The 27839-nt window shown below is 36.1% G+C and overlaps 1 protein-coding gene across 2 annotated transcripts in view; it reads right to left on the bottom strand.

Moving 5' to 3' along the window:
• The window catches only part of spg (dedicator of cytokinesis spg), an 869351-nt gene that overhangs the window by 61144 nt on the left and 780368 nt on the right, over positions 1–27839 (bottom strand). For both annotated transcript variants that reach the window (XM_090390789.1, XM_090390790.1), the window contains one exon: positions 21786–22077. In XM_090390789.1, coding sequence (XP_090246915.1) covers positions 21786–22077 — 292 coding nt within the window. The remainder of the gene's footprint in view (positions 1–21785; positions 22078–27839) is intronic.

The following is a 27839-nucleotide window of genomic DNA, read 5'->3' as shown; positions in this document are numbered from 1 at the left end:
GAAATTTCTGTGATGTTCAAGTTTTCTTGAAATGGATTATTGATAAAAGATACAATCATTTCAGTTTTATTAAAATCTTTAAATCTTGAATTTATTTCTTCCTCAACTAATTTTATTTCACGGATAAATTCTTTTAAATCATAGCAAAGCATTTCTTGATTTTGTTCAAAAAATTTTAATAAATATGGAAGAAGTCTAAATTCGTGGTCATTTATATTTTTCTTTGATAAAAGTAAGTATTGTTGGAAAGTTTTTATTGAACTTAACATGTCAATTAAATTTTTATCTCTACGTTGTAACTCTAAATTTAAATTGCTTAATTTCGTACAGAAATCTACTAAAAATGATAAGTATACCAACCATCTTTTATCACTCAATTATGGATAAATATCTCCTTTTTCATCAAGAAAATTTTTTATATCGTTAATTAATACATCTTTCTAAAAATTGACTTCTGCTGAGCCAGCGAACATTATCGTACAACAGAAGTTCCCTGTCATCATCTGCCTGTAATTTAAATAGCAGCCATTGCAGGACTTTTCCTCGAACAGAATTTACAATTTTAAATATAATATCCAAAACATCTTTTGTGTTTAATCTTTTACTATACAGTACTTGTTGGTGAATAATACAGTGGTACGTTACAAAATCTGGATATTTGTCATCGGTTTTACATAATGAAATGAAGACTGATATATTACCTATCATTGCAAGAGCACCATCAGTAGTAATAGACACAAGTTTAAAAAGCGGAAGTTTGTGTTGTTTCACAAATTCATCAAATGCCGAAAAAATGTCTTCTCCCCTAGTCCTTCCCAATAATATAATTTCAAAAGTTCTTCTTTACTTGAATAATTATTAAAACATTTAAGGAATTGAACAATGTAGTTAAGAATATAAATTATACTTTAATAAATATTTCGGCAACGTGACGTTGCCGAGATGTCGGAAATATTTATTAAAGTATAATTTAATTTATATTCTTAACTACGTTGTTCAATTCCTTAAATGTTTTAATAATGCATTACTTGAATAATCTTGAAATACCATGCGAATAAATACCATTAACTGAGCAATATTAGTGAAGTCGTTTGATTCATCAAATTGTAATGAAAATGCAACACACTGGTGAATGTCTGACATTAACCTGGCCTGGAAACTTTTCTCCGGCAATTGGAACTCTTCCTTTCGACAATTTGAAACTTTGTCTGTGGCCTAGAAGTAGTCTCTTTCTAGCGACATCTCAAACCGTGAAAGGAGCTTCTCGGTTCGAGAAAGTGGGAAACTCCTCTCTCAAGCAACATGGATCCGGGCAGTCTCTCTGACGGCGACTCTGAACCGGACGGCCTCCTCTCTGATAGCAATTCTGGAACTGGGACCCCTTCTGCTTGTTTCAGTCCCATTTTATTAGGCCTCCTCTGAGACCTTGTATGAAGTTTGGCAACCCCGAAAGAATCAGTATGAGTCTTTCATCTTAAGTTTCAAGTTCAGCACACCTTTTGTTCTCCTCCGCTTTCTTTTGATTGTAAGTTGCCGGCCATTGGAAAGTTGTTTGAACTCTTTCTGACTGACTTCGGAGATGTTAACACTTAGAGTCTGCAAGCCTTTCTCATACATACAAATTTCGATAACAATTATCTTTCTAATGCCGTCATGTACAGCTTTGGTGACAAAAACATTGCCTTTGTTTTTAACACTCTAACATATTCTTTTTTAAATAATGAAACCTGTGGTGAGATCATAATTAAAAGATGGTATTCTAGTGGGAATAGAAATGGAAGGATACAGTATTTTTCACGAGGATAGAAACATTAATTTTTAGGTTAAATGAATGTTATGATTGTATCTTTTATCAATAATCCATTTCAAGAAAACTTGAACATCACAGAAAGTTCAAATAAAATTAGTGGGCTGTTTGATATAAACCAAGCTGAAGTAGAACTTGAGATAATAAACATTCAAGAAAATTTTTTATATCGTTAATTTTCATAATCGTATTCACTCAGCTCGCTGTTTGACTTCCACTGATCCAAATTAATTCATTTACCTGGACTTATAAGAAAATTACTGATTTGACAATTTTAACAAAAAATAAATAAACAATAGCAATACACTTAAAGCGAATTAAAAATAATACAAAATAATGATAAATAAATAAATAAATAAATAAATACATTAAATAATTTTCACTGTGGTTAATATGTGTATTTCATTTAATTAATATATTCTTATTAAAGCAGTAAATACATGAGAGTTTATTTTTCACTTGGTTAGACTATAATAAGTTTAGTTTAATCCTTTATCCAAGTGTGAGCAAAACAAAGTTTGCACCTGAAAGTATCTTCAGGACTGGGGTAAGGTAGTGCAACACCAGGCAACTCGTTGCAAAGGTGGAGAAAGTTCTCATCACTTCTATCTCAGTAGCTCTCATAATGCAAAGCACATCTCCTTGCGGATATGTGTAATGCTATGCATTAAGGCAAGGGCCATTACCCATACCGGTTTCGACCTTTATTGAGGTCTCGTCAGTGGGAGCCAGGCCCAGTAGTGGAGATACAAAGGCAGAAGCAATGGGAGGGCATCCTAATCTATAGGCGTTGCCAAAGCAAAGGGTGTGCAACCTTATTATTAAATTACTCTGGATTCAGAGAAAGATGTTGAGAGTTTATTTTTCACTTGGTTAGACTATAATAAGTTTAGTTTAATCCTTTATCCAAGTGTGAGCAAACAAAGTTTGGCCTGAAAGTATCTTCAGGACTGGGGTTCATTGCTTCTGCCTTTGTATCTCCACTACTGGACCTGGCTCCCATTGACGAGACCTCAATAAAGGTCAAAACCGGTATGGGTAGTGGCCCTTGCCTTAATGCATAGCATTACACATATCTGCAAGGGATGTGCTTTGCATTATGGGAGATACTGAGATAGAAGTGATGAGATCTTTCTCCACCTTTGCAACGAGTTGCCTGGTGTTGCACTACCATACCCCAGTCCTGAAGATACTTTCAGGTGCAAACTTTGTTTGCTCACACTTGGATAAAGGATTAAACTAAACTTATTGCAGTATATACAGTTAGCTTCAAAAGAGTTATTTACAAAAACATCTAATACAAACTATACTGAGACAAACAAAGTTTATTTTTTTACAATATTCACATGGGACTTAACTTAAGTAAAAAATCGATGTAATGTGCTTTGGAATATTTAATATTTAAGCTACAATCAAGTTTTTACACTTTGCTTATAATCGTATTCACTCAGCTTGCTGTTTGGCTTCCACTGATCCAAATTAATTCATTTACCCGGACTTATTACTGATTTGACAATTTTAATGAAAAATAAATAAACAATAGTGATACACTTAAAGCGAATTAAAAATAATACAAAATAATGATAATTAAAATATTATGTTTTCAGTTTTAATTAAATTTGTAAGGAGGAATACACGAGAGGTCGACCAAAATTCGCTCTGCGATCGATGGGTTGAACATCCCTGTCATAGGATAAGAAGAGCTATCCATAGCCAATGTGACCACATTGCCTCGAAATGGTGAAAGTGACTGTTTGGTCTTGATTTGGGAGATTGACAGAAGCAGATAAAATAGTTGAGTTACTGAGTAACCACTTTGCAAGGATATGTTATTCTAGTGAGGTTGCGGCTTTAACAGATACTAATGTGAGAACAATGGTGGATGAATTGGAGGTTCTTAGAATACTGCAGAATCTCAATGCAAATACAACTGTGGGATTAGATGGGATATCAGTTAGGGTTTTGCAACAATGTGCAAGAGAACTGGTAATGCCTTTGACTACGATCTTTAATTTAAGTCTCAGCTATGGTAGAGTTCCAAGGTAGTGGAAAGATGGCAAAATAATTCCCTTGCATAAGGGAAGTTCCAAAACTGCAGTAGTAAATTAGAGTCCAATCAGTATCTCAGGTGTGGTGGTAAAAGTACTGGAAAAACCAGTCAAAAAGAAAATTCAAGAATGGATGGATAAAAAATGATACTGTATGAGGGACAACATGGCTTTGTGAAGGGTCGGTCATGCCTTATAATTTACTATTTTTTTATAATACAGTAACGGCAGAGTTAGGTGAATAATGAATGGAGAATAAGATATAATAATGAACTGTATGATTTGTTTAGGGAACCAGATATTATTACATTAATAAAAATTGGTCGTCTGCAATAGGCTGGACATTTAATAAGAATGGAAGACCTAAGACCAGTAAAGAAAGTCTTTCTCTCTAACCAAGGGGATAATAGATCTAGAGCAGTGGTTCTTAACCGGTGTTCCCCGGAACACGTGTGTGTGTTCCGCGAACTAGTTACAAGTGTTCTGCCAGTGAAAGATGTCACATGACACAGTTCTGAGTGTCATCAAGTCAGGTCTTTTAAAAGCACACTTTTTTTAAAAAAAAACTTTGCATATCTATGGAAGCCAAGAACAAATGTTTGCTTTTGCACACTGAAATAAGATGGTTATCCATCTTATTTCAGTGTGCAAAATAAAATGGATAACATCTTATTTCGTACACTGAAAGTGCTATTCCAAAATTTAGAACTTAAGAATGAATTATTGGCCTTTTTTCAAAATGAAATTTGGCGTGCTAAAATGGCATATTTAGCCAATATTTTTAATTACTTAAATAGTGTTAATACAAGTATCCAAGGAAAAAATGAAAATATTTTGACATCCACTGACAGATTGCAGTTTTTCAGAAAAAAGTATCTCTTTGGAAAAATCGCATATCATAAAAAAAAAAAAAGATACGTTTCCTTCGCTCCAAAATAAAAATGTCGAGGGAATTATTTCCGTTATAACAGAACATTTAACAATATTGGAAGAAAAGATTTCAAGTTACTTTCCTTCCTTAAATACACACAATTATGACTGGATACGAAATCCATTTGGCACAGTTAATACATCGAATGGAATTTGTGTTACAAGAAGAAGAACAATTAGTTACCTTGTCAACAGAATCGTACTCTAAATATGAAATTCTCTGAAATAGCTTGAGAAATTTTGGATTTTTGTCCAAGACGAATACCCAGCTCTCTCCACAAGGACACTGAAAATTTTGTTATAGTTTTCAACATCATATTTGTGTGAGCTCGGTTTCTCAATATTAACTCATATAAAAACTAAAATGCATGAAAGACTTATTAATATAGACAGAGAGATAAGAGTAGCTACTTATATCGCATATTACACCTGATACCAGTAAAATCTGAAAAAGGCGACAAGCTCAAGTATCACATTAAAATAAGTTCCATTTTTATAAAAGGCAAGACCATGCATATTTTTATTGTTAGTTTAATGACCCTAATGCTTTTGGTGTTCGCCAAATTTTTCTTATAATCAGAAGTGTTCCATGACTTTGAAAAGGTTAAGAACCGTTGATCTAGAGGAAGACCAAGAACTAGATGAGAGGATAATGTGGCAGAAGATGCTAAAACTATTGGGGGAAAGTAATTGGATGACTAAGGCAAAAAAATAGAGACGAATGGCAGATGCTTCTGAGGAAGGCTATGACTCCCAAAGGGCTGTTAAGCCAATGATGATGATGATGATGAACTGTAGTCGGTGTTCTCACTAAAGCCAAACCTCCAAAAACCAACTTATCCAAAGACGAATATACAGCCCTACAAGAAATGAAGAATAACAAAAAAATAGTAATCACCAAAGTGGATAAGGGAAACGCCACTGTGGTGCTAAATCAAAAGGACTACAAAGGTAAGCTTAATGCTTTAGTACTAGACCGTACCACTTACCTCCCTATTGAATATAATCCTACCAACTCTCAGATTAGAACTCTCCACAGAAAATCTCCACAACTCTAGATCCCCCCCCGATTATATGGACTCCCAAATATACATAAACAAAATGTGCCATTACATCCCATAGTGGATGGCATTGATTCCCCTACATATAAATTAGCCAAACATTTAGCCAAAACGCTCACACACTATACTGGCAACACACCATCACACATAAAAAACTCAGCCCACTTTAAAGCCAGTATAGAACCCTCTCGCTCCAACACACTGACATAATGGTCAGTTTTGACGTCTCCTCCCTATTCACTAATGTCCCACTCAAAGAAACCCTAGAGCTCATCCAAGCCAAGTTTCCTCCTGATATCTCAGCCCTATTTCAGTTCATAATGAACTCGGGCTATTTCGTTTGGCAAGGAAAGTTCTACAAACAGATAGAGAGGACAGCCATGGGTTCACCACTTTCCCCACCCTTGGCCAATTTCTTTATGGGGACCTTTGAAGAGAAAGCCTTAAACTCCGCCCCACAAAAACCCACTATTTGGCTTCATTACGTGGATGATGTGTTTGCTATTTGGCCACATGGCTCAGACTCACTCCACTCCTTCCTAACACACTTAAACAACTACCTTAGAAAAAGAGGAAAACAACACTCTCCCCTTCCTAGACACTTTAATCACCTGCCAGCTTGATGGATCTTTGGTTTGATTTTCTCTTTACAGAAAAGCCACCCATACTGGCAGATACATTCACCAGCAATCCCACCATCCCCCCCCCCTCACAACAATATGGGGTTATAAAAACACTATATAACAGGGCAAAATTAATCTGCTCAGATGACAAGGCCCTAACTACCGAACTAAACCACATCCACAACACTTTCTTAGCCAATGGGTATAACCCCAAAAAAATCCAAAAAATACTAAAACCAGTAAACCACAACCTCCCTCCACAATAAAGATTACCCCAAATCTATCACCATCTCCTACATCCAGGGCACCTCTGAGAAAATAGCCAATATCCTCAGAAAATATGACCTTACTTCTTGTTACAGACCATATAAAAAGTTGGCATCCCTTATCCGCCCTACCAAAGACCAACCACTTCCCCTAGACCTACCTGGTGTATACCGGGTCTCTTGCAGCTGCAAATTGTCCTACTTTGGCCAAACAGGCAGAACAACAAATATCAGGATTTCAGAACACAAAGACTACATCCAGTTTCACCAGTACAGCCGCTCTGGACTGGCAGACCATGCCTCATATACCCACCATAGAATTTGTTGGAAGAAAACAAAAATAATACACCGCAGCAAGTTTAAATATGAAAGATTATTCAAGGAATCTTCAGCAGCTCTAAAAAACGTTCCTAACCTCAACAAATTTGGGTGCATGAAACTACCCCAAATTTGGGAGACTTACATTTTGAGAACTTCAGCCCAACTGGCAAGACAACCAAATTAGCCCACAGGAGGGCACCATTAGGACTTTAGGAACAAGATTAGTTTCTTGCTTTCTTCCTCATTTGCTTTTGTTAGTGCCTGCGTGCACATACCATATCTTTATGTTCCTGAAGATGGCAGCGTGACGTTGCCGAAATATAGAAGTTATTAATTAAAGTTATCTTTAATTAATATACTTTATATGCGTTGTTAATTCCGTAAACTAAGTACCAGTTATGTATGTCCAACGTATAAGCCTTGCTACTAGAATAATGAACTGTAGAAGTGGATAAAGGAAATATCTATATGATGATTCTGCTAGATTTTGCAAAGGCATTTGACAGAATACCACATGGAGCACTGTTACACAAATTAGAACAAATGCAGATGGACATGACACTGATTAAGTCGATAAGAGGGTGATGCTGGACAGATATCAAAAAATGGTATATGGAGGAGCAGAATCAAGGCTAAAACAGGCGACTAGTGTTGTGCCATGAGATTCAGTGCTGGGACTGCTGTTGTTTAATTTGTACATAAATGATATAGGAAATAACTTAAAAGAAATGTTCAGTTGTTTGCTGATGATGCAAAATTAGGTAGAGTAATAGTTAATCAAGGTGATGTGAAGAGATTGTTGGACGATTTATATAGGTTGTCAATTTGGACAAAAGATAATGGGCATCAGTTCAATGTGAATAAATGTAAAGTTATACATTTTGAGATAAACAGATTACAAGCTGTGTATCACATTCATGGCACTGTACTCCATAAAACAGAGAAAGCTAGAGATTTAGGGATGGTGATAAACAGAGAGTTAAAGTTTAGAGGACATATTACTAAGGTTTTGCTATAGTCCATAAGATTACTTGGCTACTGAAGAATACATTAACAAGTACAGATAAAGAAGTTGTTATTCCCCTTTATAAGGCCTTGATACGTCCACATATGGATTACTGTACTCAAGTCTGGTCTCCTGGGTTTCTTAAGGATGCAGAAGCAGTGAGGAATATTCAGAGGCAAGCGACCAAAATTGAGTGGTCTGTGGAATGTTCCCTATGAAGATAGGTTGAGGGTGTTGGATTGCAGAAGTTGGTTGACAGGAGAAAAAGAGGGGATATGATAAAAACATTTAGATTGCTTAAAGGGTTTTATAGGATTGATACAGGGGAAATGTTTCAGAGAACAAGGGGGGGGGGGTCATCCCTGGAAGTTGAATAAAGGTGGTTAGTAGGGTTATAAGGACTAGATTTTTTTTGCTTATAGAGTTTTGAATGAGTGGAATGGGTTGATAGAGTCAGTTGTGAGTGCATCTGATATTCAAGGAGAGATATGATAGATTGTGTGGATAGTTTGGGTCTCCTGCAATGAGTTTTCAGACTTTATGGAGGTGCCTGTACAATAATAATAATAATCCTTGCTCTCTGCTTCATTTCATCACTGTCATACCTGGGTGACACACTGACTACCTTTAATTCTTCCGGTCTTACATTCTTCTTGTTCCCTGTCGAGCCATTTGTTGCTACTACCAACTGATTTGCTTGCTCACTCCTCATATCCAATTCAACTTCCAGGGATGATCCCCCTTGTTCTGGCCCCTTGAGCCAAGTGCTGAAACATTTCCCCTGTATCAATCCTATAAAACCCTTTAAGCAATCTAAATGTTTTTATCATATCCCCTCTTTTTCTCCTGTCAACCAACTTCTGCAATCCAACACCTATTAATTTCACCTCTGGGAAAACAAACCTTGTGCATCATCATCTTGTTACTATACCTCTAATAATTGAATCCCCATATACTACCACTCCTTGAATATCAGATGCACTCACAACTGACTCTATCAGGAGACCCAAACTATTCACACAATCTATCATATCTCTCCTTGAATATCAGATGCACTCACAACTGACTCTATCAACCCATTGATAGAGTCAGTTGTGATGAATGATGTAGGTCTATGAAAGACCCACATCATTCATTTCTGCCCTTTTCACTCTTCCATACACATCTACAATTCTCTTCATTTCACTCTGCATTCGCTTCATCTCTTGCCTCATCTTCACTAACTCAGTTTTCAAATCTTGCATAATTTTTACACTATCTTATCATCAATCGCATAGGCTTGTTTGCCATCAACCCTGCTTGCCATCTAATCATTAATTGCACTCTGTGTTTCAATGTCATCATTGCACACTTTGTCAATTTTACTCTTTTCTTCACTACCACCTCCACACACTTTCTTAACATTTGCAAACTCTTCCTCAACAACCATTTCAGTTATGACACCATGTTCCCTATTCTGATTTAATCAAGCTTCATGATCCATTAGAAAGCACACTTCCTGTATGACTATGCTCATAGCTTTCTCTTATTCAACTTCTCGACATAAATACCTATAACATCTTCCTATGCATACATGATACATTACCAGCACTGTACTCTTCTTGAAAAATCCATGCCATGCACTTTATTTGTCTTTTGCACCAACCTATGCAAATCTACCTTTCATCACCATTTGATACTAGAGCATTGACAAGAAACAATGAATTTAAAGTAAGAGTGTCTACAAAATTTAACCAAACACCAAGATCCCCATTCAAACATCAAACAGTAACACTCAATCTAAAAATTAGACAATACCATCACACAATAAATATAAAATTAACTTATCTTGTCATAGCCCACACAATGTGAAAATATAGTTGCCTAAGATGATGTTCAACCAGAAATGATCAAAGATGGAGATGTAAAATTTTTACTGTGACTAGAGTACATAATTCAGAAAAGTCTAGTCAGAAGGTTGGATTGCAAATGATTTGAGTAGAGCTATCATGGTCTTCTTGTTTGGCTATATAGTCTTCCCCCATAAATTTCTGGATGTTTCTGTTCCTTACTAATGTACACCATCTTATGTTAAACCTTTGTACATTATCTCTCTATCTTGTCCTTCAGCAACCCTTTTGTCCATTTTTCTGATATGACTAGTTAATCTCCATTTGCAGGCTTTACAATATTTCACAATATCTTCTACTCCAGTTATCTCTCTAATTCTACTATTTCTAATCCTATCCCTTTTGGTTATGTGAAGCATTACTCACTCCAAGGTTCTTTGGACCACACACAATCCGCCTTCCTGTTTTTTTTTTTTTTTTTCCATATCTCACTTCTATAGGTAAACACTGGATTACTGCACATATTAAATAGCATTCTTTTTAAGCATAAGGCACATTTCCTAACCGAGCTGTATATTTTTATACAGCCAAAACACCCTTTCCTTATGTGATTCTATTTATTTCTTTATCTTGCTTTTCTTAAAACTATCAAACAGTCCATGATAAATATAGTCATCCACAACTTCAATAGGATTATCTGCTAATTTTAGTTCTATCTGATTTGAAATTGTCATTCATTTTTTTTAGTTATGTTAATCTTTAAACCTTTCTCTGTCAAGAAGAAAATGCTAAACTAAAGCTTAGCATTTTCTAAGCTTTAGTTTTTCTAACAGAACAACGCTGTCTGAAAAATGTAAACAATTTAAATATCTTTTATTGATGTTAACATCAATTAACTTTAATGTTGATATTGGCAGTGAATGTATGTATGAAGATGGAGTATATTGAAATGTGGGTGGGGATGTTGAGACTGAGTAGATATATGTGGTAAGTGGTGATAAACGTAATTGGGCAGGTGTGGTGGGGAAATCACAACCAACAAGTGACTTGGATGGGACTGATTAAAGACCTAAAAATGAATTATTGTGTTTATTTACAAATGCCAGAAGCATCAGAAATAATGGAGATGAAATGGTTTCACTGATTGAGTTTATTTGCCCCAAAATCATTGAAATAAGTAAAATGTAGTTAAATGAAGATGGTATTCTAGGGGGAATAGAAATGGAAGGATACAGTATTTTTCACGAGGATAGAAAGAACAAAAAGGGAGGAGGGGGGGGGGAGTGAGCTGATAGTAGCAGAGGAATTATGTCCACATGAGGTAGACAAGAAAGAGGAATATAGTATGAGACAGTGTGGTGTAACGTGGAGGATGACAGGAAGACATATAAACAACTTGGTTTAGTGAACAAAGGAAGGATAATTATTATGGGTGATTTTAATTATGGTGGTATAGATCGGAATGGAGAGATAACATTTGGGAATAAGGAAAATGAATTTCTCAAGTAACTGAGAGTTAATAACTATCTCAGAAACATGCAAAGGAGGACACATGAGGATCGAGAGTTTTTGATCTGATCATTTCATCAGAGGATGTAATTGTGAGTGGGGTTTCACACTTTCCTCCAGTTGGTGAGAGTGATCACGAAGTGATCAGCTGGGTTGTGGCTAGCCATATGCAGATTTCTGTGTAAGGTGGTGATTATGACAAGCTTAGGAGACAGCTTGGAGCTATAGAATGGAACAAGGAGCTGAGTGGTAAGGAAATAAATGCTGCTTGGGAACTGGCAAAGAAATACATAACAGCATCAATCTGTGAATATATTCTGAAGGCCAAAAAGCTGAATCAAGTAGGTGCAAAATCGATGAATGAGGAGCTTAAGCATGAAATCTGAAAGAAGAAGATAATTTGGAGGCAGTACAAGATGAATAATGGTAATAATCAGTTACATGAAGAGTATAAAGAACAAGCCTGGATAGTGACTCAATTAGTAAGGAAAACAAAAGTGCAGTATGAGCAGAAATAGGCAAGTCAGGCAAAGAAAACCCTACAGAGTTTTTTTAGATATGTGGCAAGTAGAAGGAAGAATGATCACAGTAAGATAATGTTAATGGATGAAAATGGTAGAATGGTAACTGCTGCAGAAGACGTTGAGGTATTCAGTGATCAATTTATATGGATGTTTCATCTTGATCAGAGAGGAATCATGAGGAAATTAAGTATAGAGAGGATGGCTTAATTGTGAGTGAGCAGAAGGTATTTCAGGAAATAAATAACCTTGAAGTCAATAAGATTTGATGTCATATCACCATGCATCTTAAGGGAATGGTCCAGGGAATTGGCAGTAGCATTGGCATGCCTGTTTAATAAAAGTCTTGCAGCAGCACACATTCCAAGGGAGTGGAAGGAGGGTAAACTTGTTCCACTGCATAAAGGTGGTGATAAGGCTGTAGCTTCAAATTATAGCCCAATCTGGAGTTGTGATGAAGGTACTGGAAAGATTGGTTAGAAGTAGGATACAGAAATGGGTTGATAACAGCAGTATTCTCTGTGGTTATCAGCATGGGTCTGTTAAAGGGAGATCATGTTTTACTAACTTACTTATGTACTATAACAAGTGACAAATACCTTGAACAGGAGAGATGCATATCCAGTGGTATACTTGGATTCTGCAAAAGCTTTTGATAGACTGCCACACAACAAGCTGTTAAATAAATTGAAACAGAACAGATGAGATTGGATAACAGACTTCTGAGTTGGATCAATAACTGGATGTTAGATAGGTATCAGAGAGTTGTATATGGGGGTGCAGTATCCTGAAAAAGGAAGGTCACTAATGGTGTACCTCAGGGGTCAGTTTTTGGGAACAATTTGTATATTAATGATAATATTAATATACAAATTGGTAATATGGGTACAATTGATGATATGCAGCTGCTTGCAGATGATGCAAAACTGGGGAGAGAAGGAGGACTTGAATAGATTGCTGAATGGGCAGTAAGTGAAACAGTCAGTTCAATGTTGCAAAGTGTAAGGTATTGAGATTTGGTAAGCAATGATGGGATGCACAGTAGAGGAAATAAGAGATCTGGGAGTGATGGTGGACAAGGACCTGAAATTCAGGAACCACATTGCAAAGGTTGTGAATGTCACATCAGATAATGGCAATGATGTGAAGGACAAACAGAAATAGAGAGGTTATGATGTCATCATATAAGGCCTTATAGATTATGGTGCCTGTAAGGAGCCTGTGTAGCTCAGTGGATGTGGCGTTTGCCAACCACCGCGCTTGGCCGCATGAAGGAAGACTTGGTTTCAAGTCTAGTCGGCGACTAGAGGAAATTTTTCTAAGCCTTTTTTTCGACCGGTTCCCGAGTTAGTCGATCTCTGGCACGGGCAAGCAGGTTTTTCCTCCCGGAAACTCGGGTTTTTCGTCCTGTAAACTCAAGAAAATCGACCGTAGAACCCACATTATTTCAGACATTAAATATATTATGTTAGGGTTAGGGACCACGAGATGGCGGCACATTTGAGCCGTCTCTCTTCACTGAGCACCGCTTAATTAGTGATAGCCTTGGGCCATCTATCTCTGATTGGTACCAGTGGAGATTGAACTGCCCACTCAGTCTCCAAAAGTTAGATAGGGCTAAATGGCCTCGCCTACTCCCCGTATACGGGGAATAAAAAGGCATTAGCTGATAGCTGAGCTGAGCTGATAGATTATGGTGCACAGATTTGGTTGCCAGGTTTTCATGGTGATGAGGATATGTTGAAAAGGGTGCAGAGAAGATTTACAAAGGTGATCAGTGGTCTTTGGAATGTGGAGTATGAGGACAGACTGAGAAAATGTAAGTTGCAAAGCCTTGTGAATAGGAAGGGGGGGGGTATGATTGAGACATATAAGCTAGTCAGGGGTTGTTATCAGGTTGACATGGAAAAGATTTTTCATAGAATGGGATAGGAAGACAGGACAAGAGGCCATCGCTGGACACCATATAAGGAGGGTGTGAACAGAGGAGTGAGGAGCAGGTTCTTTGCATGGAGAGTGGAATGCATTGCCTGAGTGTGTTGTGAATGTAAACAATGAATCAGTTTAAGGCATGGTTGGATGAGTAATAGTGTGTACCTCCCACAATGAGCTCTGACTCCATGGAAGTCAGATGTTAATAATAACAATAATAAAATTTCCATTAACATCAATCATCACATTACCCATCAAGAAAAAGAGAAATAACGTGAGAATTATAGGGAAACCCCACCAAGTACTACAGGCAAGATTTATACAGGCACGTCTTTAAGGATAATTGAGACCAAAAAAAATTGTAGAAAGGTGAAATTTGGGAAAGAACAATCATATTTGCACTTTATGAAAAATAATTGAAAAATCAAGGGAATATAACTGGGATCTTTATTTAAATTTTGTATATCTGGAAAAAGCATATGACTAAGTGCCAAAAGAAAATCAGTTAAAAACTCAACAATTATGTGGTATAAATGGAACATTATACAAAGCAATATAAAATAGCCTACATTTAGGGTATGTCAGCAATTAGAAATAAAGAATGTACATGAAAATGTACATTCTTCATGATTCACACTTTGATTCATCACCTATATGGATTGAATTATCAAATGAAAAGTAAACCTGATATCACACTTGGTAATATTCAACTCAGCTCTTTCTATTATACAGATTATATTACAAGTCTTTATGGGACTCTTGAACTAAACTGAATAACTGCTGTAAAAAATTTGGAATGAAAACTAGCAATAAAAGGAGAAGAACTATAAAAATAGGCAGGAACTTGGAACACATCACTTGCATTCTCAATGTAGAGCGTATAGAGTAAGTAGAAGATTTTAGTTTTTTAGGCATAAATGTACATGACAAATTAAAACTGAAAAAAATAATATATTAAAGCAAAGCTGGTTTGGTGGTGAGTCAGTCAAATAAATTTATATCAAATAAGACAGAATTTTGCCAAAACGTCAAATTGGTAGTATACAATACAGCTCATCAAGAAGTAGAGACCACAGATATAAGATTTCTGAAAAAAATTACTCAAGTGAGCAGATAATATAAATGCCAAGAATTACATTAAAAATGAAAATTAATATCTTACTAATGCAAAGAACTAGGCATTCAAGAATGTGTGAGCAGAGCTAACCTCAGATGGTATGGTTCTCTTAAACAGAATGTGGGAGGAATGCTTAGCAAAACAGGTGTTTTCTGCCAGGATGGCAAAGGAATAAACCACAAAAGGCCAACATCTAGATTGAGTGATACAGTTATTCGTACCCTAGAATACTAATATGAAAGGTATGACCATACTGATGTACTGACAGATAATAGATTAATTTGGAAGGAAAATATCTGATGGAAAACTAGTAATAATAACACAATCATAATGATGCAGTATTATTAATATTACGCCCTCCATGGAGACAGTAGACTCATCGTGGGAGGTTTATTCAACTGACAAATCATACTGAATCTTAAAATGCTTAACACTCCCTGCATTAACAACATATTCCAATAATTCGTTCCATTTACTGACAATTCTCCATGTAAAAAAATCTACTCCTCACAACTCTCTTCACTGCACTCTTATACAACTTCATGGGATTGCCTCTGGTTCTTCCTCTCTCGTCTTCTACTCTGTTTATAATCCCCTCTAGATTAATATGATAAAATCCCCTCTAACCTAAACATCTCTATTATATCATCTCTTTTCTTCCTATCCACCAAACTCTGCAATCCACATTTCTTCAACCTCTCTCTCTCTCTCAATAGCCAACATTATAGAGTCCTGATATTGTCATAGTCACTCTTCTCTAGATCCTCTCCAATGTTTTTACGACACATTGAAAACCAGGTGACCAAATCTGAACACAATAGTCCAAGTGAGGTCTGACCAGTACTTTATACAGTGGCACAACCACTCCATATTTCTACATGTTAGAGTACTTCATATCATAGTGGTATTAAGATGTGCAGTCTTTGCAACACTTGCACATATGCCCTCTAAACTTCAGTCTGCTGTCAACTATCACTCTCAAATCTTGAATCTAATCCTAAAACTATTATCCCAATATAGTACACAGCCTAATATTTCTGCACTCCAAAATGTATAGCTTGCTCTTATTAATATTAAATCTGCAACTCCACTCCTTTGTCCAAGTCAAAAGTCTATTCAAATCTTCCTGAAGGGAATGAATATCACTGGTTCTACTTATAATTCTCCTCAACTTTGCATCATCAGCAAACACCTGAAGGTCTCCATTCAGTTCACATGATATATCATTTACAAACAAGAGGCCTCAAGAACAGAATCCTAGGGCATGCCACTGGTAACCTTCTTGCTGGTATTGTTCAGAGAGCAATCTCTGATCCATCTAACAATATACTATCTATTCCCATTGTTTGCAGCTTGTACATCAACTTATCACAATGGTAGTCTGCCAAACGCTTTTGCAATGTTCAAGAATATCATTGTATATGATTCTCCCTTATCTAATACACTCATCACCTTGTCATAAAATGCAAGTCAATTGCTAAAATAAGACCTACTCTATACAAATCCACTGACTATCATAAAGAATACTATCCATTAACCCAATCTTGTGTTACATTCCTAACCAACCAACACTTTGACTACAAATACAATTATACAGACTGATATATAATTGGAAACTTCTGTCCTAAAACCATGCTTGAGGAGCAGTACTATTTTGCCTTCTTTCCACTTAGGAACTTACCCACTACAAGACTCATTAATTAACCAGGTCAAGGGAATAGCAAACTGTTGTGCACATTCCTTAAGTATACATGGCTATATGTCATCCATTCCCACAGCCTGAAATGTGGAAAGGCAGTGGGAGTAGATGATATTCGACCAGAACTGCTCAAGTATGGAGGTATAAAAGTCTTACAGTGGCTGCACTGCATAGTTCAGAAGGCCTGGACAGAGGGCTTTCACTTCCAATTCTCTTAATACTTGTCTTCCTTCTATATAATGAACAGCATCATTTACACCAGAAATATCTTAAGCAGTCACACTCTGCTTAAGATATTTCTCAGAAACTCAACAAACTCACTCTCCTTGTTCCCATATACCACTCTTTCCATTCTATATTCTTGTAATTAAAGTCTCCCTATTAGGATCACCTTTTTACATGCCCACCCAATTTGCCTAAATATTTCACAGTCAGTATTCTCTATATTCCTTGGTCTATAACAACATCCTATCATATTATCATACCCTGTACATTCTTTGAGGAGTGCAGCATGTACATGCATGCATTTGATGATGATGATTAAAAAACAGAATTTTTCTACACCACAGCAATGCTGGGCAGTTTGGTTTTTCTAAAGACAATGCTTCTGAATAGTTTTTTGTTCTTATCTTATACTTAACTTTCTTTTAAATTTTATATGATATTTTGACAGGTAACAGACTTTAGAAACAATGAAAAATATCAGCAAACTTTTTAATTTTTTTTATACCTATGGAAAGACAGAGAGTATAGCAGTATATATCAGATATCTTCATTATTAATATGAGATTACTTTAAACATCAAAATTAAGCTTTTCAAATGATTATAATAAGACCGCAAAAAAGTTATGGCTTTATTCTGATTTGTTAAGTAATACATGAAATTCATTTTCTTTTGTCAGTACATTTTAATAAATATATGTTAAGGGTCAAAGCTGTATAACTGAGAGGAGACCTCCACATCGCCTTTAAAGGAATGTGGAGAACCGACCAGGGCTTCTGACCAAATGTCCAATCCTCACCTTCTCGTGGTGCACCCTGTTGGGTATCTACTTGGATACTGAATGAACGAGGATGGGCTGGCAATTTGGGATTTAGCCGACCAAATTGTATTCTTATTGGCTTAAACCAATATACAAATGATGGTACCACATGACAAAATTTCATGCCGGCTGAAGTGTCACCTGGTTAAACAAGCCTCACGTTCTTTTGGCCAGGGAACCAGGGCGAACAGTGAAAAGTCAGCTACTGGAACAAATCTGAAAGCACACCCCAAACTCAACATCACCAGAGTTAAAGATTGGTACTATCAACATAAGAAGCCTGAATGGGCAAAGAAATGGAGCCTGCTGAGGAATTAGATAAGTATCAAATCGACATAATAGGGGTGACTGAAACAAAAAAGACAAAAACTGGTTAGATCTGCCTGAGCAATAAATACAAGATGTTATATTCAGGCAATGACAATAATGGAAAAGAAGGAGTAGCCATAGTATTCAACACAAAATACGAGACTAATCTTCATGATTGGCAGTCAGTCTCAAGTAGAGTGATGTGGGCAAATATCAGAATGGAATTGGACAATGAGACTTATTTGTGCCTATGGTCCCACAGAAGGTTCTACTAATTTAGAAAAGGAGGAATATTTTGATGTTTAGAAAAAGCAACTGACACAATGAAAAAGGAAAAGTTGGTCCTTGTTGGAAATCTAAATAGCAGAGTAGGAAGTAATTGTCAGACTTACAAAAATGTTTAGGGAAAATTTGGAGAAAAGAGCAAAGCTAATAATAATGGCAAATACCTGTTGGATTTCTGCTCAGGACATGGACTGGTTATTACTAAAACCATGTTCCAACATAAAAATGTGCACAAATTCACATGGAGAGAAGAGGCAAGTCTCGTTGACCATGTTATTGTTGATAGTGATGTTTTTCCACTGGTGCAGGACACCAGAGTGTACAGAGGATTTGAAATTGGAGGTGATCACTTTTTAGTCTTGAGCAGGATAAAATTGAATTTCATATTGAAAAGAATAACATGTAAGAAAGTTTTAAAGTGAATAAAAGTTGAGCAGATCTCAGATGTGAACTGTAGACTAAAATACACAAAGATTATTGAAGAAAAAATGAAAGAGTTTGAGAACAGGAACCAAACCTTGGAGATTCAGTGGCAAGCCTTAAAGAAAACCCTGATTGATTCAGCCAGAGAGGCATGTGGTGAGGTTGTCTGCAAGGATGGAAAAATCAGAACTCCATGGTGGAAACAGGAAGTTAAAGAGGCAGTGAAGGAAAAGAAAGCATATCAAATGTTCCTGGAAAATAAGTCAGCTTGTGCTCTTAGAGAATATAGAAGCAAATGTAAGAAAACGAAACACTGTGTAAAACTAGCTAAACAAAAGTCATGGAAGGACTTTGGCAAGAACATAGAAAATAAATATCAAGAAGGTCGCAAGATATTCTGGAGGTTATTGAAGAAGCTTAAAAATGGAGGAAAGAGTGCTGTAAAAGAAATTAGAGATGATAAAGGTGGCATGAACACTGGAGAAAAAAGTAGCAGAGTGTTAAAAAACACTCAACCGGCATACAGGCAGGAATACATATCCATACTTGAAGTAGAAAAAGCCATCAAAGTCTTGAAATGCAGAAAGGCAGCAGGAGGATGATATTCGGCTGGAAATGCTGAAGTATGGTGGCATAAAAGTCTTACAGTGGCTGCACTGTATAGTTCAGAAAGCTTGGACAGAGGGACAAATTCCTGATGATTGGGGTAGAGCTCTCATAGTACCCATATATATAAAGGGAAATAAAACTGAATGTGAGAATTACAGAGGTATTTCCCTACTGAGTGTTCCTGGCAAGGTCTATGCAAATATACTTGAGAAATGGTTGAGAAGAATTGTGGAAGAAAAGTTTGGTGAAAAACAAGCTGGATTCAGGCCAAATAGAGGCTGTCAGGATCAGATCTTCACTTTACGACAAATAGTTGAAAAAGCATGGGAATATAACAAAGATCTGTATTTAAGTTTTGTCTATCTGGAAAAGGCATATGATAAGGTGCCAAGAGAGAAGCTATTCAATACATTACTGTTATATGGTGTAAATGGGGCATTATATCGAGCAATTCTTAGTCTTTATTTAGAACTGAATGAAGATGATTTAATGTTAAATCTGGTGTGAGACAAGGATGTACATTATCCCCCCTGTTATTCATTATCTATGTGGATCACATTATGAAGGAAAGTGGTATTAAACATGATATCAAATTTGGAGATGTTAATGTCACCTCTTTGCTTTATGTGGACGATGTTATACTTCTAAATAAATCCACTACAAGTTTGCAAGATTCCCTGACTAAATTAAATAATTGCTGTAATAGGTATGGTATGAAGGTCAGCAATAAAAAGACACAGACAGTGAAAATAGGTAGAATAATTGAAAATATCAACTGCATTGTGAATAGAGAAACTGTGGAACAAGTAAAACATTTCAACTACTTAGGCACGATTTTTAGTAAAGATGGTAAATTAAATATGGAAATAGACAACAGAATCAACAAAGCTGGTATGGTAGGAAGTCAATTGAATAAATTCATATGGAATAAGAGAGAAATTAGTTATAACACTAAATTAGCTGTATGCAAGACAATGTTCAAACCAGTTTTAACTTATTTATCTGAGAGTTGGGTGAGAAGTAAAACACTTGACCAAAGACTAGGGACCACAGACATGAGAGTCCTGAGAAAGATTAGAGGTGTGAACAGAATGCATCAATGGCAATATCATATTAAAAATGAGGATATTAGGAAAGAACTTGACATTGCCAGCATCCAGGAATACGTTAGCTGAGCTAATCTCAGGTGGTATGGTCACTTAAACAGAATGGGACGAGGAAAGATTAGCAAAACAAGTGTTCTCTGCCAGGTTGGCAGGAAAACGACTTAGAGGAAGACCAAGAAATAGGTGGATTGATACGATACAAAGTGCCTTAGATGATAGAAATATAATATCTGATAATATTGAGTCTTGACAAGTAACAGACTAATTTGGCGGAAAATTGTAGATAGGAAGTTATTAATGATGTAAATTTTTCATGTAGTACTATCATATCCTGTACACCCCTTGAGGGTATAAATCAGGAATTTGATGATGATGATGATGATTAATATAATAAAGTTATATACACACATACCAGCCACTGAATTAGAAATCTTTATGCAAATGTATATAAATGTCACTTACGCAGCATATACACAAAATATTTGGTCACATGCATCACGACATGCTTTAGGCCAGTACTTCCCAACTGTGGGCCGTTGTCCCCTTGGGGGCCTTTAGCTTTGCAGGGGGGGCATGAAATAATGAAAACAAATTTAAAATGTTTTAAGACTAAGTGCGCCATGTCAAATGCGTATGTAAGATGATACAAATGTAATATTTCATTTGATTTTTGTTCGCTGTATACGTTTTGTACTGAATATAAATACAATAAATATTATAATAATATATGTCTGTGTTACGATTTTTTTTTTCCAATGGGGGCCGTGAAATATTTTAATATTTCCAAGGCAGCCTTTACATCCATAAGTTTGGAAAACACTGATTTAGGCAACCATTAAGAATACTGGTGGTCAGTAATCGACAATAATATTGATCGTAATGGGAAAAAACAAAGGATCTTTCAGAGTTTGATAAAGGGCTTATTGGTGGTGCTTGACTGGCTGGCTGGAACCACAGTTTTGAAAACAGCAGAGCTGACTGGTTTCTCAAAGGGTGAGATATTCTGGGTGTTTAATCAGTGGAAGAATAACTCACAATGCTTATCTTAAGAGGCTTATCTTATAACTGTGGTCCTAAGACAGTCTCTCAATAAAGAGATCACTGTAATCTGAGAAGGACTGTACCTGCAAACAGAACTTCCTATGTGCAGCAATTGACCGATGCATTAAATGAAGGCTGTTCTCAACCCATATCTCACTGAACTATGTGCAGGGAAGTGAAGAGGATCAGTATTGACAATCACATGCATATAAGTAAACTAAAAGTTTCTAATTCAGTGGCCGGTTTGTGTTCATTTAATATATAAACTTGTAACACAATTTGAAAATGTGAGAAAATTACCTTTGCATCTGAAGTAGGTCCCAGTGCAACAGAACGTGGCCTTGTAGGAATCGGAGGTGGTTGGGAAATCAGCGTTGGTGAACCTCTTGTAGAAGAGGAATGAGAAAAGATAATTTTTTCATTGTTAATTCGAAACTCTTCTTGGGGATGTGTGTAAATATCTTCATCATCTGATCCTTCAGGCACAAAATGACCATAGATACTGGAACCGGATGAGGAAGAGCGATTGCTATTGCACTCAAGAGGAGACTTTTTTATTACAGTTTCACCAGGAATAGGTGGGAGGGGGGTACTATACAGGAATACATAAAGCAGATTTCTTAATGTGCTATATAACCAGCATACCACAAGCAATGCTACTTTTACATAAGAATTTTCTTTTCTTTTCTTTCTTTTTTTTTTTTTTTGAAATAACATGATTAAAAAGATCTTTGAACATACAGACACAAGAAGTTCATTAATAATCTATAAAATCAAATACTGCATTTCAATTTGAAATTTACAGATCATCTTCAGTGAAGAGACATTTCAAAAAGGTCGAATAAAACAATGGATTTCAAAAGATATGACCAGTGTGCTTAGAGTACAGCAGTATAGTAGATATAAGGTTGATACATAAAAAGAAAATAATTAATGTTTATAATTAATAACAATTAGACTTTCCCAAATCTTAGGTAAGGAAATACAGTCATCCCTCAACTTACGTCCATGATCCCATAAGGGAATAAATAACATTTTCAGCTATACTTTCGAACAAGATGCAAGCAAGTGTAAGGTAAAGCATGCACAGTGGCAAAAACACTTTCATCAGCAACCTCCCTCGGCAGTCGGCATGTGTCTTCAACATTTCCTGTGTTGATTTTATGTTTGAAAAATGGGTTATTTGTGTATTTATCGTTAAATATTTCGCGATGTTTTGTGCAACATGGCCCCTACATGCACAATCAAAAAACCTAGTGAAGAATCACAAAAACAGGCAAACAATTGATCTTGAAACGAAGTTGCAAGTTATAAAGCAACATGAAGCTGGTAAGCCCATCAATGTGATCACACGACTTCAGATGGTCTCATTCTACAGTGACGCTTATTTTGAAAAATAAGGATAAAATCATAGAGGCTGTGAAAAGATCTGCTTCCATTAAATCGGCAATAGTGACGCAGCAATGACAAGGTCCTATCAGTGATATGGAAAAGCTACTTGCATCATGGATAGAGGACCTGAACCAAAAGTGCATACCCCCTTAGCACTGTGACCATAACTGCTAAGGCACTAAGTCTCTTCAACATGTTGAAGAAGAAAGCAGGACCAACGACTACAAATTCAAGGCTTCTTCCGGTTGGGTCACGAGATTCAAGCGGTGTTTTGCACTGCATAATGTGAAAATGTATGGAAATCTGCAAGTGCTGAGAAGGCTGCCAAGGAGTTTGTGAAAAATTTGGATAAACTTATTATGGAGGAAAATTATTTGCCACTGCAAACAATTAATATGGATGAGATCTCCTTGTTTCAGAAAAATATGCCCGAGCAGACAATTCATCCACAAAATCTAAAATCTATGCCTAGTTTCAAAGCTCTTAATGCCTGAATTACGATTCTGTTAAAGGTAATGTGGCTGGATATAAACTGAAACATTTGTGATATAGCACAATAAGAAATCACAAATCTTCAAAAACATTAGGAAGCATACACTCCCAGTTCATTATTGGAGCAATAAGAAGTCGTGGATGACTCAAAAATTGTTTCAGGATGCCTTAATCAACTGCTGATTAAAGTGTAGAATTTAAAATTTTATAAATTGTAGATAATGCCCCAGGTCATCCGTCTTATACTTCTTATAGCGGTGATCTTTACCAAGTTCAAGGTCACGTTTTTCCCTCCAAATACTACTTCACTGATCCAACCGATGGATCAGGGAGTTTGTGCAGCGTTTAAGGCTCATTATCTACAGAGGCTTTTTCACAAGCCATTTCTGCTACTGATGGAAATGACCAGACTCTCATGCAGTTCTGGAAAACATTCAATATTTATCATGCTATTAAAAATATTGCTGTGGCATGGGACGAAATGACCTCTAAATGTATGAGTGGCATATGGAAAAATACATTAAAAAGATTTGTGCATGATTTTGGAAGTTTGTAATAGTGGGCCTAACAAACAATCTGAATCTTGAAGCGAATGATGACGACATAATTCGACTCATAGAAAGTTCCCCTGAAGAGATGACCAACGAAGAATTGGTCGAACTGGAGGAACAACTGTTGCACAAGAGGAAAAATGAGAAAAGGAAGAGGGAAAAGAGAAACAAGAAGAGGTAGTTAAACAATTTACAGTGAAGGGTCTTGCAGAAATGTTCTCTGTAGTTAGCAATGTTCTCAAAATGGCTGAAGACATGGACCCCAATGTTGAACGCTACTTAATAATAGAAACGAAACTACATGATGCGTTCGCTTGCTATGAACAAATTTATGATGAAAAGAAGAAGAGGAATAAGTAAAGCACACTGGACATTTTCATCAAAAAAAAAAAAAAGAAAAAAAAAAGATTACACCAAAAGAGCCACAGACTAATTGTTCGCACAGGTAAGGCAATGAAGATGTGAATGTGGAGGAAGATTTGGGTGATTATTCTCCTGTTTTTTCTATATTATTCACCTTTTTCTGTATAGTTGCAGTAACACACATTACCATTTTATAATAAGGTTTAAAAATGAAAATGATAGTATAATTATTACGGTTAAGTCTCTAACCCCTATAACTCTGTTGAGTTAACGTATCGACTTACATCCGATTCGACTTATGTCCTGCTGGGTGGAACGGAATCCGGACGTAAGTCGAGGGATGACTGTAGTCATTAAGATTATTCTTCCTCTTACATGTCACATAACGAAAGAACTCTTTGGGATTACCTTTGGCTTGCTTGGCTAGTTTCTTCTTGTAATCTGATTTTGCCTTCTTACCATGCTGGTCACCTTTCTTGCCTGACACTTGTACTGTTCATGAGCTCACTGTCACCTTTTTCTGTATATACGCACTTTTTCCTTGTTTTGCAGCTCATGCTTAATGATACTACTCATCCATATAACTCCTACCTGATTTACCCTTTTTATCTTAGGTAGTATACAATTTAACATTGCTTCCTCTAGATGCCTCTAACTAGCATTACTAGCCTCCTTCCTTTGCAGGGCTTTATGCCACAGCACAGTTTCTTCTGAAGCTTGTCATAATCACCTGACTTGTAGTTCACATATACCCCTTCTTAACAGAATATTCCTCATGTTTTGCAATTACCCAAGTGAAGACTACATGGTCACTTTTTCCTATTGGAAGCAATGTGGCCTTGCTTATGGTTATGGATAGTTCTAATCCTGTGACGAGGTCCAATATTCTCACACTCTGAGACCATCCAACACATGTTGCCTCAAGTAGTTATCTTTCAGTAGGGCTATAGATTCCATTTCCTTCCTGCCATGTGATCTTTCTTCCTTCCAATCTATATCTCCATAGTTGAATTCCCCATAATATTCACTCGACCTGCACTCATTGTACTAATTTGCTGATGCATGTCTTCCAGATCATCCCTAGTATCTTCTGGCCTATAGCAGCAACCAACCATATATTTCGTCTCATTCGCCTTGATATCACATCAAACTGCTTCAAATGAAGTCACCCTCGTGCCTATCTCTTATTCTTTTTGGACTGCAATTCAACTGCTATCATCAGCAGTTCCCCCCACCCCAACCATCTGGTCTTCTCTATCCTCTGTGAAAATACTAAATCCTTCATATTCTATCCCTGAAATTGCATCATCTGTTGTTAGCAAAGTTTCACTAATTTGGTGAAGTCCTCCAACTACCTTCACTTCCTGAATTGACTACTCTATTCAATATTTTTGCTTGAGAGACTAGAATCCACACTTGTTGGTCATTCTCACACTCACTTGCATCATGGATGCCTTCATATACTTACCTGCATCTACCCTAATCACTTAAGTTTTCCTGAATTGCTACCAATGCCCTCCTCCTCAATTCAAATCTATCATCGCATACTATCTTCATCTTCTTGCTCTTCTTCTTTTTTAATGTCTACATCATTATATTGCTGTTCTTTATAAAGGCATTTGGCAAAATACTGTATAGAAATCCATTACATGAAGTGGAGCAAAAGGGAATGGATATGAAGATAGTGTGACATGAATGGAGAGGAGGGGGGGGGGGTTGGCTGACAGACAGGCACCTATCTGGTGCTTGTCATATCCCTGCCATATAAATTTCTAAACTTTGCAATCACTCACTAATGTGGCCATACAAATAGTCTATTCAAATCCTCCTGTAGGTCCACAACCATATAAATAATATCATATCAACATCTGAACTTCTGCTAAATATCATTAACATAAGTTAAGCAATGGTGATCTTAAAACAGATCACTAAGGAACACCAACAATGATGGTGTCCTTACACACAACTTTCTGATAATTGTTAAACAGTCAATTCTGTGTCTAATTCACTAATCTATTATATTACTCCATGGGTCTCAATTTAATTACAAATTTATCATGTGGCAGTTTATCAAAGGCCTTTGCAAAATTTCATAATCAATTTCTTGATATCTATCCTCATGAGGTGTACAGGATACTATAACAACACTACACAATTAAGTTTACATCATTACTGAGTACCTGTCAACAAGTTTCCTCAAAATTACTCTATCACTTGTCAGCACTCCAATATTGTTAGATCTTATATTTATGTCTTCTAGGACACTCCTCACTGCATCAGTTCACCTAGATCTTGGTCTTGCTATGAGTTTTTTTTTCTTGGTATCAAATATTAACTTTTCCTCCTCCATTCTGTTTAAGTGACATTACCACTTTTGATGAGCTCTGCTCCCATATTCTTGCTGCTATCAACATTAAGTTCCTCCCAGTTTTAATCATCATATTAAAAATCTTCCTTTTTAATATGATTCTACCATTGATGTCATATGTTCATTCCTCTAATTTTTCTCAGAACTCTCATATGCATGGTCTCCAGTCTTTGGTGAGATGTCTTACTTCAAAACCAATTCAGATCCATAAATTAAAATTGATTTGAACACTGTAAACTACTTCAGTTGTAACTAATTTCTTTCTTATTTCATAGCAATTATTCAACTGACTCCCACCATACTAGCTTTGCTGATTCTGTTGTCTATTTCCATATTTAATTTACCATCTTCACTAAAAACTGTGCCTAAATAGCTGAAATATTTTACTTGTTCTATAGGCCCCATTGAGAATGCAGTTGAAGTTTTCCATGTTCTTGTCTATTTTCATAGTTTTGATCTTTTAATTATAAAATTTCATGACAAATTTGTTACAGCTATTACTCAATTTAGAGAATCCTGGAGACATGCATTGGATTTGTTTAGGAGTAATATCATTTACATAAAACAATCAGTGAAGTTTCATTCCTCTGATTATGATATCAGATTTAATGACTTTCTTTTATAATATTATCATACAGATAATGAATAACAGTGAAGATAGAGTATATCCTTGTCTCACACCTTCTTATATTTTCTTCAATTCTAATGACTGATTTACAACTTAAATATAGACTATATATCTTAGTATAATGTTCCATTTATCCCATATAACTGTAGCATTCTGAACAGCGTTTTTCTTTAACACCTTGTCATATGTTTTTCCAGATCCATAAAACTTAAATATCTTCTTTTATTCCTACAATTTGTAACCAATTATCATAAAATGAAATTCGGATCTTCACAACCAACCCCTATTTTGTCTAAACCCAACTTTTTATTCTCCAAGTTTCTCTTCCACAATTTTTCTTAAGCCCTATTCAAGAATGCTTGCATAAATTTTACTCAGAACCTTAGTAGAGAAATTCCTGTAAATTTTATAATTCTGTAAAAAATGGGAAGGTGTGAAATGGATGAATGAAGAGACTATGCATGTGATATAGAAGAAAAAGGCATTATGGAGGCAGCATATGAGGAGTGGTAATAATCAATTCCATGAGGAATACAAAGAACAGGCAAGAAGAGTGACTT

The sequence above is a fragment of the Typopeltis vanoorti genome, chromosome 3 (genome assembly GCF_054136105.1).
Source record: "Typopeltis vanoorti isolate ZY-2024b chromosome 3, IOZ_Tvanoo_1.0, whole genome shotgun sequence".
In the NCBI taxonomy this organism is placed as follows: Eukaryota; Metazoa; Arthropoda; class Arachnida; order Uropygi; family Thelyphonidae; genus Typopeltis; species Typopeltis vanoorti.
The sequence above is the reverse complement of the archived record's forward strand: the minus strand, read 5'-3'. Positions and strand labels throughout refer to the sequence as shown.